Below are 13,748 nucleotides of genomic sequence, written 5' to 3'. Positions count from 1 at the left end.
CCACCAGCCACTCCTCGGAAGGAAGGTGGGGCAGTCTACTTCCGTAGTGATACTGCCTCAGAAACCCAAGGAGGGGTCACTATGAGTTGGATCTGACTCGACGGCATATAACAACAACAACAACAGCTCTGGCAGTGTAGTCCCTAAGGCATTTGACTGCTAACCAGAGGGCTGGCAGTTCAAACCCACCAGCCACTCCTCGGAAGGAAGGTTGGACAATCTACTTCCGTAGTGATACCACCTCGGAAACCCAAGGAGGAGTCGCTCTGAGTTGGATCTGACTCGATGGCAGTGAGTTTGGTTTGGTTTTTTATAGGCAGAGAGGGGAATCTCACTGCCATCAAGAGGGAAGAGCTTGAGGTGAAGTGGAGCACGTCCTTGAACCCGAGATCCCTACACTGGACCTCCTTGGCTGAGAGATGCCCTGGCAGAGAGATGGCAGCAGTGGAAGCAAGAGGCATGAGACAGAATGACAGACTTACCTGGCCATGGAGCAAGAAAACTGAGTGCCCTTGGGCAGGAGGCTTGCTGGAGGAGTGGGGTGTACTTAGATGTACTTATCGGCAGAGCTAAAAGAACTTTGTAGCACTTGGCCAAGCAGGGCAGAGGCCAGGCAGAGAGGCTAAGGGCCAGAGAGGTGTGTCTGAAGGCACAATAGAGGGGAGACTGTCCTGATCGAAGAATTGTATCCTGAGCTCATTCCTGAACCTGAATTGTAGCCTGTTATTATGTAATAAACCCCATAATTGTTGAGTATTGTCTGTGAGTTCTCTGTGGCCATTGAATCAAATTATCAAACCCAACAGGCAGTAGTGAGCCGTGGGAGGGATGGTTGGTATTAGAAATGGTAAAAGGCTGGAGGGTGGCAGCATGTCTGGCCTCATAGGAATAAGCCTTGGGCTGCTGATGGTGATTCTGTCTTCCTCTTGTGAAGTTAGAGGAGGTCAGAAGATGTCTTTTTGCTATTATTTTGTTGAGGATTTTTGCATCTGTATTCATAAATGATACTGACCTCTAGCTTGTTTTTTCTTGTGATGTCTTTGGTTTTGTATCAGGGTTATGGTTCACTTCGTAGAATGAATTAGGGAGTATGCCTTCCTTTTCTATCTTTTGGAAGAATTTAAACAGTATTGATATCAATTCTTCTGTTAATATTTGGTAGAATTCCCCAGTGAAGCCATCTGGTCTTGAACTTTTTTTTTTTTTAATAGGGCTTTTTTTTCCCCTCTGCCCTTCACTGAGTTAATATGTATTTACCCTCTAGTTTAGTGGTTTGCCCTCCCTTCCCTACCACCTCCTAGTAAACATTGAAGACTATATGTATATATGTGTGTTTATGTGTGTGTGTGTATTTGTGTGTGTGTGTATGTGACATCCTTTTCTTGACTTTTTACAATAATAGTCCCATACAGTAATTTGCACTTTGTGATTGACTAACTTCACTCAGCATAATGGACTTTAAGTTTATCCATGGTATGTTTCACAGATTCATTATTGTTCTTTAACGTTGCATAGTAGTCCATTGTGTGTATGTACCATAGTTTTGTGATCCATTTCTCCGTTGATGGGCATTTAGATTGCTTCAGTCTTTTTGCTATTATGAATAGTGCTGCGATCAACGTGGGTGCACATCAATCTGTTTGAGTCACAGCTCTTATTTCTCTAGCACATATACCTAGTAGTGGAATTGTTAGATCTTATGGTATTTCTGTTTCCAGCTTTTTAAGGAAGTGCCATACCATTTTCCACAGTGGTTATTACCAGTTTACAGTTCAACTATCACAGTATGAGGGTTCTAGACTCTCCACACCCTCACCAACATTTGTTGTTTTCTGTTTTTTCAACTTTGCTGTTAGTACTAGAGTAAGATGGTAACTCATTTGCATCTCCCTAAAGGCTAATGATTGCAGTTATTTCTTCATGTGTTTGTTAGCTGCCTGAATATATTTGATGAAGTGTCTGTTCATGATAAGACTTTTTTTGGTGGGGAGTACAGGGGACAGATTTTGGATCACTGATTCGATCTCTTCACTTGTTGCAGGTCTTTTAAGACTTTCTATTTCTTCTTAAGTCAGTTTAGGTAGGTTGTGTGCTTCTAAGAATTTGCCCATTTCATGTAGGTTATCCAGTTTGTTCAGAATATTCTGTCATAATTTTCTTTATTTCTGTCAGGGCAGTGGTAATATCCCCTTTTTTGTTTTTTATTTGGTTATGTCCTTCTTTTTCCTTCTTTTGTTTGTCAGTCCAATTAAAGATTTATCAATTTTATTGATCTTTTCAAAGAGTCAGCTTCTGGTTTTATTAATTCTATTTTTCTGTTTTCAGGGTTTTTTTTTATTTATTTCTCTTCTGATCTTTGTTATTTCCTTAGCCTTAATATCCTGTTCTCTTTCTGGTTCTGTTCCTGGAGTTGTTGAGTTAAGCTGTTGATTTGAGCTTTTTCTTCTTTCTTCTTATAGGCTCTTTTTGCCATAAGTTTTTCTCTGAGTACTGCCTTTGCTGCATCCCATAAATTGTGGTATGTCGTGCTTTCATTTTCATTTGACTCTAGGAAATGTGTGATTTCTCTTTTGATATGTTCCATGAATCATTGGCAATTTTTTAACAGTGATTGTTTAATATCCATATGTTACTGTATTTTCCAAGATTTTTCTGTTAAATTAATTTCTTGCTTTATTCCACTGTGGTCAGAAAAAATATTTTGTTTGATTTCAGTATTTTTAAATCTATCAAGACTTGCTTTGTGACCTAACATGTGGTCTCTCCTGGAGAATGATCCCTGTGCACTGGAGTAGAACGTGCTGTTTTTGGGTGGAGTGTCCTGTATAAGTCTAGTTGGTTTATAGTGTCATTCAGGTCTATTGTTTCTTTGTTAATCCTCTTTCTTTATGATCTGTTCAATATTGAGAGTAGTGTATTGAAGTCTCCAACCCTTAATGTAGTACTATCTATTTCTCCCTTTAATTCTGTCAGTGTTTGCTTTATACATTTAGGTGTTTTATACATTGGGTACATATATATTTGTGATGGTTAAATCTTTTTGATTAATTGACCCTTTTATTACTATGTGATGTCCATCTTTATCACTTCTAACAGATTTTGTCTTAAAGTCTAATTTGTCTGATCTTGCCACCCCAGCTCTCTTTTGATTATTATTTGCATGGAATATTTTTCTCCATCCTTTCACTTTCAACCAATTTGTGTCCTTTGGTTTAAGGTATGTCTCTTGTAAACAACATATAGTTGGATTTTGTTTTTTTATTCATTCTGTTGTTCTCTGCCGTTTGATTGAAGCATTTACATTTATATTCTCAGTAACTACTGATGAGCTGTGACTTACTTCTGCCATTTTGTTATTTTTTGTGTGTCTTAGCTTTCTTTGTCTTTCTCCTTTACTACTGCTTACTTTTATATTTTTCTGGTTTATTGTAGTAAGCGATTTTGGATTCCTTTTCCTTTCCTTTGTGTATATTATGTATTTTCTTATTAGTTACCATGAAAATTACATTTAACAGTTTGTATATATAACATTCTAGGGTAAGTTGGTACTTAACTTCAGTAACATACAAGAAATTCTGTACCATTCCTCTCCCCCACTTTTATTATCACTAAATGCATCGTTATATTTCATGTGCCCTTAACATTTTATCCCTGCTTTGATATATTTGTTATTAAAAAACATGAAGGACAAAACATTTAGAGTTATCAAACATTAATATATTATTACTAGCCCTTATCATTGTCCATGCATTTCCCTTATTAGAGATCTTTCTATTTATGTACATCTCTGAATTACTTTCTCCTGTCTTTTCCCTTCCATCTACAGAACCCTCATTGTAATTTTTGTAGGGCCACTCTGGTGAATATGAACTCTCTCAGCTGCTATATTTCTGGGAAAGTTTTAATTTCACCCTCATTCTTGAAGGATAGTTTCACAGCATATAGTATTCTTTGTTGACAGTTTTTTTTTTCTTTCAGCACTTTAAATACAGTTGGCCCTCTGTATCGGTGGTTCCACACCTCTGGCTTCAACCAACTTTGGTTTGAAAATATTTGAAAAAAATACTGCAGAAAATAAAACTCTAATTTGCCATGGGCCGAGCACCACACTGAATCCATGTGAATGAAGTTGTGTGTAGGCTACCCTGCTGTAGCCTCCCACTATTCCATAGATCCTCCATTTCTCTCCAGTACTTGTTTTTTGAGTATTTTCAGTTTGTGTCTCATTAATTTTCTAGTTGTGCTGTGTACACCCTTTGTTTCTGTGAAAAAGTGGCTCCTAAAATGCAATTAAGTGGTCAAAGCAGTCCCTCAAAAGCTAGGAGGGAGTGTAAAGAGCTTTTCACATAGTATTTACATTGTTTCAAGTAGTATTAGTAATCTAGAGATGATTTAAAATATAAGGGAGGATGTGCATAGATTATATGTAAATAATATGCCATTTTGTATAAGGAACTTAAGCATCTGCATACTTTGGTATCCACAGGGGATTTTGAAATCAGTGCCCTGTGAATACCAAGGTACATCTGTTTACCATTCTACTGCCTTCTGGCCTCCATTGTTTCTTTTTCATTATTATTATTCTTTTTAGTATGATTTGGATGAAAGTTTACATAGCAAATTGTTTTTCCGTTTGTGAAAAAATGAAGAATATATATGTGTGTGTATTTCCACATTTCCACATTTTGATTCGTGACATTGATTGATTACATTCCCCACAAGGTAACAGCACTCTTCCCACTTCCTCCCATTGTTTGCCTTTTCCATTTGTCCTTTTCTATTCTTTCATGCTTTCTGAGCTTGATTCCTAGGGAAATGCCCTTTTGATCTCATGTGGTGATAGTTCTAATTAGTGCTTACCTCCCTGGAGTTACTGTTCACCTTATAGGTCTGTCTGTTGTTTGGTTGAAAGTTGAGCCATGGGAATGAGTTTGGTTCCAGGCCTGAAGGGTGTCTAAGGGCCATATTCTTGGGGGTTCCACCAGTGTTTACAATATCAGTAACCCTGGACTTTTTCATGATTATTAATTTTGTTCCACATTTTTCTCCCTCTCCATCCAGGACCTCCTAGTCCCTTTCAGAGTCATCAGCTGTAATAGCCAGACACCAACTACTTCTTCTGGTCTCCCGCTTATTGAGGCTGAAGTTCACATGGTCCATTAGTCCTTTGGAGTAATTGTTCCATACATTTTTTATTTTCTTCACCCTTCTTTGCTCTAGATGGGGAGAGACCAGTATTTGCACCTTAGGTGGCCACTCATGGTCTCCAGTGTTTCTGAAGGGAAACCGGCACTTGATTTTTGCTGGGGATCCTTGTATGTGGTGCTTTTCTTCTCACTGCTTTCAGGATTCTCTCTTTTTCTTTTCTTTTTGACAGCCTAGGATTTGTAGGTTCACGTCCTTTGTTAGATTGGTGAAATTTTTTGTTATTGTTGCTTCAGATACTCTTTGTCTCTCTCTCTCTTTCTCTCTCCTCTCCTTGTGTAATTCCCATGATGTGTATAAAGTCTCCTCTTGTCCCATAATTTCATTAAACTATGCTGAGTTTTCTTGAGCTTCTGTTCACGTTACACTTTAGTGTTTGTAATTTTAACTATCTTATCCTCCAGTTTTCTTGTGCTAGAACAAATCTGTTGGTAGTCTTTCTATTGTGTTTCTAATTTTAGTCATTGTCCCTTTCAGATGTACTGTCTCTTATTAGATCCTTATTTTGTTCATGTACTGTTTTCTTTATTTCTTTTTGTTCTTTGTCTGTGTTTTCCCTCTGTGGTCATTCTTTCTACCAGCAGGCACTACCACTCAGGTGAGATATTACGTACTAATCAGTCTGTCCATCAGGAACAAAGTCTTCTCTCTGGCTATTTCTTCCTTCCTTTCTCTGTTCTGTAGCCATATTTTTAGTCAGAAAACCCACACCCAGTGAGCTCCCTTCAGGGCTGGGTGTTACCCTCCAGTTTTGCCCAAGGTTTCCTTCCCTGCTCTGTGGGGGCTCTTTATATCTGAGCTGGAGTTCAGGGGAAGCACGGGCAGACTTTCCTTTAGGAGGAGGAGAGGCTGGCACTCCCAAGTAGAACCTTTGAGAAATCTGTGTGGCTGGTTTCAGAACCCCACTGGCCGTATGGTGGTTCAGGGAGTAGTCTGTACTTAGGGGACCCACATCTTGACTCCACTCAGGGAAACCTATAGGAGTTTATATCAGTCTAGCAGCCAACAGTTAACTGTTAGAGGCAGGGTTGTCACATTCTTGATGGACCCCTTTGGTAGACCCACCTGGGGGTCTACCTTGTTGCTATCATAGCCCTCCCTGTAGTATGTTGGCTGTGGATGTGGCAGGCTCCACCAGGTGCCTGCTTCCTAGCACAGTGCAGCCTTGGTCACCAGTCCTCAGCATCTACTGGAAGAGAGAACAGACAGACCCATGGTCTGTTTCCATGATGCTATGGAGGTCTGTCTTGTTGATTTCAGAGAGCAGAGCTATGTGGTGCTCCAGGAGGCAGGTAGAGCACTATGAGAGAAGACTCCACTGCAGGAGTCTTCTGTAGCAATTCACAGATTGCTTGTAAGTAACAGTGTCCAGGTGAGGAGGAATTGTCATGTTCTAAATGGACTCCTAGGGAGGTCTGCCTTCTTGCAATCAGAGCCCCCCTGTAGTATGTTGGTTGTGGGTATAGCCTCCACTAAAGATGCCTACTTCATAGCACACAGCAGCCTCAATCAGCAGTCCTCAGCATACCATTGCAAGGGGGGAGCAGACAGAACTGCATTGATTCCCCAGGAGGTCTGTCCAGCTTGTTTCAGATGCCTGAGCTATGAGGTGCACAAGGAGGCAAGTCAGGATGTTGACTATGAGAAGAGATGCCACTGCAATTCTGTAGCAATGTACACTAGCCTTGCAGCTTACAGTGCCCTGGTGGGAGAAGTGTTAGCACACTCCAAGTGAACCCTCAGTGAAGTCTGCTTTGTTGATTTTAGAGCAGAAGTTTGGGGTCCCACTTCTTTGTACAGGTGGGGGGTATGGTGGTTAGGGAAGCAGGCTCCTTGCTTGCGGTCATTATCCCAGTTCAGGGCAGCCGGTGGCCCACATGACTAAAGGGAGGGATGGGGATGATGGGAAAATTCATTTTCCTACTATAGGCAATTCACTGTTGATTCCTAGATTCTTGCCTCTTTGCAGTTCCCCACTGCTTTCCTCTGCTACCTGTTCAGATTTGCTCAAAGCCAAGTACAATTTCTTTGTATTTCTTGCTGCATTAGTGGAGGTGGGTTGGACCATGGTCTGTTTATACTACTGTCTTCTCCAAATCCTTTATGCATTTTATTTTGAAGTAATTTTAAGCTTAGAGAAAAGTTACAAGAGTATTACCAAGAAGTCATTAACACTCTAACAGATTTGCTTTGTCATTTTTCCTATGTATGTGTATATACTTTTTTTTCCCTGAACTACTTGAGAATAAGATGCCATTTAGACCCAAATACTTGAATATATAGAGAAAAATACTCTGCTACGTCACTATAGTACGATCATCAAAAACAAGACATTAAAATGGTACACTATTAACATCTAATCCATAAACCTTATGCAAATTTCATCAGTTTTCCCAATGGTGCTCCTTATAATCCTTCTCCGTTGATAATATCAGACGACATATGATGTTAATTTGTCCCATTAGTGGTAAAGTTCACTTTGATGAATTGGTTAAAGTGGTGTCTACAGGGATTTTCTGTTGTAAAGTTACTGTTTTTCCCTTTATAGCTACTATCTCCCTTTATGGGGAGACACTTTGAAACTGTGTAATATCCTGTTTTTAATTAAATTTTCCCCCACTAGTTTTAGCATTCACTGATGACATTTAATTTTTTTTTCATTTTAAAATAATTTTGGACATGAGTCGGCATTGACTTAATGGCATCTAACAACAACAACATCTCTGATAGTAAGGCATCTGGATCCCATTATCCTTAATATCTTTACTTCTTTGTTCATTTCCCCAGAACCACCAGCCACCTTTTTAACTCTGGCCTCCAGGCCCCACTGGCCTCCTTAGCTTTGGCCACATGGGCCTTGTAGTCCTGGCTGCCTTCTCAGTTCTGACTCCTCCTCTGTTCTGAACCCCTGCTCATTCTCTACCGCCTCCCCTTCCCTAGCTAGCTTTTCAACCTCAGCCCCATAAGCCCCAACCTGCTTTTTTAACTTCATCTTCAGCAAACCCCTTACTCTAGTTACTTGGCCTATTTATTGTTCTTAAAGGGAAGAGAGGCAGAAGAAAAGGAGTCAGGCTTTGCAATCGCTATATTAATGCAGTTCACTGTAAGCATTTTCAGTAATTTTTTTTTTTTTTTGGCTAAAACAAAAGTGAATTATTCAGAACAGGGATTTGCCTGCAAACTTTTCTATAAAATCTATTTATTTATTTATCTTATTACACATTACAACCTTCCAATATAGTAGTTTGGGATATGATATGATTTGTACTTTCTTTTTGAAGTTAATGAAAAATCTTAGAGCTGATAAGGTCATTCACTTTTATTATGCTTATCAAAAGAGAGTTGTTGTTGCTAATAAGGTCATTCACTTTTATTATGCTTATCAAAAGAGTTGTTGTTGTTGTTGTTTGCACCATTGTTGTTGTTGTATGTGCCATCCAATTGGCCCAGACTCATAGTGACCCTGCCTTGGGTTTCTGAGGTCATATCACTATGGAAGTAGATTGCCCAGCCTTCCTTCCGAGGAGTGGCTGATGGCTTTGAACCACCAGCCTTCTGGTTAGCAGTCAAATGCCTTAGGCACTATGCTACCAGAGCTCCGAGTAGTTGTAAATTCTGACTCATGCGACCCCATGTGTGCAGAGTAGAACTACTCCATAGGGTTTTCATGGCTGTGACCTTTCAGAAGCAAATTGCCAAACATATCTTTCAGGGCACCTCTAGGTGGGTTTGAACCATCAGCCGTTTAATTAGTAGTATAGCACTTAACCATTTGCACCATCAGAGACTGCTCAAGAGAGAAACCAACCAAAACCAACTGCTGTAAAGTTGATTCTGACTCATAGCAACCCCCATTGGGTTTCCAAGGCTGTAAATCTTTATGGAAATAGATTGCCTCATCAACTTCCCATGGAGCAGCTGATGGGTTTGAACTGCCAACTTTTCTGGTTAGCAGCCACATGCCTTACCCATTGCACTACCAGAGCACCTTCAAAAGAGAGATAGATGGTCCCTGGAAATAATTGGAACTTGTAACAGTCTACTTTAAATTTCACTTATCATTGGCAGGATGTCCCCAGGTGGTGCAGACTATTAAGCACTTGTCTGCTAACTGAAAGATTGGAGGTGCCTTCAAAGAAAGGCTTGGAGATCTAGTTCCAAAAAATCAACCACTGAAAACCTTGTGGAGCATAGTTCTGTCCTGACACACATGAGGTCACCATGAGTTAGAATCAACTCAGTGGCAACTGGCTTGGTTTTGGTAGCTCACAGTACTATACAAGTTCTTAAATTACATATTAATCAGATTAAATTATCTATTTGTTCAATAAATCTAAAGAATAAGTTTTAGTTTCCTCCTCATCCCTACTCAGCTTGTCCATGCTTTGAGCCCAGACACCTTTCCTACAAGACTTGGGCTGACGTGCTCTCAAAGTGTATTTTGGCTCTGCAATTCCAAGTCTCCCCAGTCACTGAGCCCAACTCAGCCTCATTTATCTGCTAGTAAGAGTGTAGGACAGTGCTGGGCACAGGGCCTGGCACACAGTCAGCTGGGGGGCATTGATCCTCCTTTTCTGTCCTCTCAGTGTCACCAGGAACAGTCAGTGAAATGACACCTTCAAGGGCACCCCACCCACACCCAGTACTTTTCTTTCCTCCTCTGACATGTTAATAATGAGCAGAGAAATAGATTTTCTGTTATTCTGTTACTCTTGACATTGTATAAAACAGTAATAATCTGAAAGGGGAGAGAAGATGAATTTTTTTTTTTTAATTAGGACTTTTGATTTAACTTGAATTAGGTGGGTAGAAAGATACTTTTTAGTTTCTTTTTAACATTGAAATGTTTCAGCTATGGAATCCTAGATGAAAATTTAAAGCTTTTTGTGTAAGACAGGATGTTCAAAAACAAGAAAATTTTCAAATATGATTATGGTTGTTTTAACATGAATTTACTGTTGAAATTTACTTGAGGATTTGCTTTCATGTTCCAAGTATTGACATTTCACAAAGTTTGAGAAATGCTAGTCTTCTGATTCCTCAAATTCTGGTTCTAGGGATGTTTTAACTTTGTAAGTGCATAAAGACAGAACATGTTTCTAAAGGTATCTGAACATGCAGAAATAAGACAAATACTTCATTGGTCCTTTTGGAATTATTTAATACATCCAACATGGTTGGGTTCCAAAGACCAGATCATTATGCAAAAGTTGGTAAAAATGGAGGATTTTTCTTTTCTCTTTTCAGATCATACGTTTGGCCATTTTTTTTTTTTTTATTTAGGAAATATGTCCTATTTTTTTATTTAGGAAATAATGTGCACATCACTGTCAAGAGTCCAGTTATGGATTATATTCCTCTGTGGAGGAGGAGGCTTGGCGTGTAGGCTGTGTGACTACAGAGCCCATGACTTAATGACTTCACCTTTCTCCTGTGCTGGGTCCAAGCTTCCCTCACAGAGCTGCCTCCAGGGCTCTACTCCCACCCCTGCAAGCCTTGTGTTCAGGATCCCAGAGCCTGCTCTGCCCTTGGGCCTGGCAAGTCACCAAGGCTTAGGAATTCCTGCCAGGGCATTGGGATCCTGGCCACACACCCAGCCCCACTGATGCAGAGGCTTCAGGCCCTGTTCAGTTCACTTTGGGCTGTCATTAAACTCACATGATTTCTTCCAAAAACCCTCTCCAATGCCTCTTTCTTTGCTTCCTTCCCACCCCATAGCAATTTTAAGTTGTAGGGCCTTAGACACACATAAAAGCTGGGGACCCAGAACAGATACCACTGGCTCAATGCTTCCTGTATGTCAGTTTGTGGGAAGCCTGTGGCCACAGAGGAGGCCGGCCCCACAGTACAGTTGGATGCAGCACTCAACCAGCAGGAGGGCAGAGTGGTCCAACTCCCTAGAGACTGCTGGGAGACCCTCCTCAAGGGAGAGGATGCTCCCCAGCCATTGTCACCAGGCTTGCCGCCTCATTAATGTGCAGAATAGTTGGATAGTAGATATTTTTACTATTGTTGTAAGTATGAAATGTTGGCTAGCAAGGTAGTCGATAAGTGAGAAGTAGTTGTATTTGCAAATTACTATATTGACAGCTGCCTCCAATTATTAATTGTGCTATTTATCACATTATTTTCAAAGAAATTCTTGTCTAGCCCTGAGAATATTTTTGGCTGCAGAGAATTAGTGCCCTGTTGATGATTTACATTGTCACCGTAACGGCCCTAATGTTACAGGTTAGAAAACCCCTGAGTTCTCAGTCATTCATTGAATCATGATTCAAATGATTTTTAGTTACTCCTCCTTATCTTTCACTTGGTCTTCCCTATGGTGATAGACAGTGTGCTTTATGATTTATTAACACAGCCTCTTCAAAATATTGGGGGCAAAGTTTTGTTTTTATGAAAGAAATACGTATTCCTCTCTTCTGCTGCCTCTCTTTTGAGATTTATTCTTAATCTTTCAGGAATCAGAAGATAAAGTATTTCTTGCCATTGCTAAAGCCATGGAAGAGATGGTGGAAGATAGTGTCGACTGTTACTGGATTATCCGATGCTTTGTGAACCAGTTGAAGAAGTACCGGGATTCTCTACCCCAGCTGGTGAGGGGTTTTTTGGCTACTGACAGGTGGTGATGAGCATTGCTTGGTTCTTCAGGGAATACTCCTACCTCCCAGTGCTGCTACAGTTATATGTGAGTCCTCTATAGTAGAGGTCAGCAGATGTTTTCTATAAAGGGCCACACAGGAAATATTTTCAACTTTGTAGGCCTAGATAGTCTCTGTTGCAAGTACTCAGTTCTGCTTTTGTAGCACAAAGGCAGCATAGATAATACATGAAATGGATGTGGCTCCTCCATATTGATGGTATCCTACCTCCTCCTCTGTTTATTTTAGTATGCATATTATAGAACATAATGTATTTTAAAATTGTTAGGAAATTTTTTGAAAAGTTCTTCAGAATGTGTAAGAAAAGCTCACTTTCCTTTGTATTGATACAGATACCAAATCATTTAAGCAGTTCTTGTTTTTTTAGAATGGTGTTAGTCTGTCCTCAAAATTTTTATTATTTCATAGTGGATCCTACCTTACCTTCTTGTTAGAGTTTTGTCTTTTCATATTTTTATAGTTTTACCAAGTTCATTAGAAGTATTTTATGGTTCTAGAGAAATGTACCTGTCATGGGGAATGATGGGTATATGGCATCAAAGGAGGTAAGAATACCCCTGAGTGATGATAGGTTTATTATCTGCCATATTCTGATTGATGCGATTACATCAGCAGCTTCTCTGCTGCTTACAAGCTTTTAGAAACTCTACTCTTTGACAGAGCCTCTCACTCCCAAGAATGATGCCAACTTGAGTTGTGTGACATGGAAGCCATTTCTTACTAACCTCTTCAGAGCAGATTGTCCTTAAACCAACTCAACCATAATTGTATTTAGTCATTAAAATAAGTGAGCTTTCTTTTATTGCTATAATTTTAAAAAAGTTATATGAGAGTTTTTTTTTTTTTTTTTTTTTAAATACTATTAGTGGCCTCTTCTGAAGTTTAATATCCCCACAGTGCAACTAAGTGTCTTGTTAGGTTTTACCTTCTGCTGATGATGAGGACTTCATTTTCTTTATAAAGAAAGAATGTGGGGTCACGGAAATATTGCAAAGAACCTAAATGTTTAGCAGTAGGGTGTAATTATGATTATAATAATAATTTCTGTAGTTTGCTGAGTACTTAGAATGCCAGGCAATATAAATATTATCTCCTTCGATTTTTTTTAAAAAGCATATATACATATATATTTGTATCTGCCCTCTTTCTTAGATTAAGCAATTGCCTACGACACACATTATTCTCTACCTGGTGTTTTCATCTGATAGTCTGGAGCTCATGCCACAGTAGTATATAGAAACTTTGTTCCTTTTCATGTCTGCATAGTACTCCAGTTATGTGAATAGCCCGTTTTTTCAGCCCTACTGTTGGCAATTTGGGATGTTTCTAGACTTTTCTGTTATACACAGTGTGCAGATTAATAGTCTTTTCATATATTTGCAGTATATTTTTGGGATAGATTCCCTAGAAATAGATTGGCTAGATGAAAGGGTAAATGCATATGCTATTTTGCTAGCTATTACCAAGTTCCCCTTCAGAGAGGCCATACTACTTTGCATCGTCACCACCAACATGTGAGAAGGCCTGTTTCCCTACAGCATTGCCAACATAGTATATTGTTAGTCTTTTGGATTTTTGTCAGTCTGATTGGTGAGAAATGATGCCTTAGTGTAATTTCATGTTGCAACATAGAGCATTTCTTCAGATGGTTTAAGAGCCATTTCTGTTTTTTTCTGTAGAGTTCTTGGCCTTTTTTCTTCTCTATTTTATTTTATTTTTTTTTTTTTATTAGGATTTGGGTGAAGATTTACAGAGTAAATTCACTTTTCACACAGCAGTTCACATATACTCAAGTCATTGACCAAAATTTACAATGCAGCAGCTCCCCTCCCACTTCCTCCCCATAGTTACCTCCTCCCAGTGTCCATCCCTTCATACTCT

General features: G+C 39.5%; 1 protein-coding gene across 1 annotated transcript in view; it reads left to right on the top strand.

Moving 5' to 3' along the window:
- The window catches only part of LOC103206358 (TBC1 domain family member 7), a 58,860-nt gene that overhangs the window by 29,805 nt on the left and 15,307 nt on the right, over positions 1-13,748 (top strand). Inside the window, exon 4 of the mRNA XM_007951808.2 lies at positions 11,667-11,801. Coding sequence (XP_007949999.1) covers positions 11,667-11,801 — 135 coding nt within the window. The remainder of the gene's footprint in view (positions 1-11,666; positions 11,802-13,748) is intronic.

The sequence above is a fragment of the Orycteropus afer genome, unplaced genomic scaffold, assembly GCF_000298275.1.
Source record: "Orycteropus afer afer isolate SDZICR_OR568_19922 unplaced genomic scaffold, OryAfe1.0 scaffold00012, whole genome shotgun sequence".
Classification (NCBI taxonomy): domain Eukaryota; kingdom Metazoa; phylum Chordata; class Mammalia; order Tubulidentata; family Orycteropodidae; genus Orycteropus; species Orycteropus afer.
Note: the sequence above shows the minus strand (reverse complement) of the source record. Positions and strands in the feature narration are given on the sequence as shown.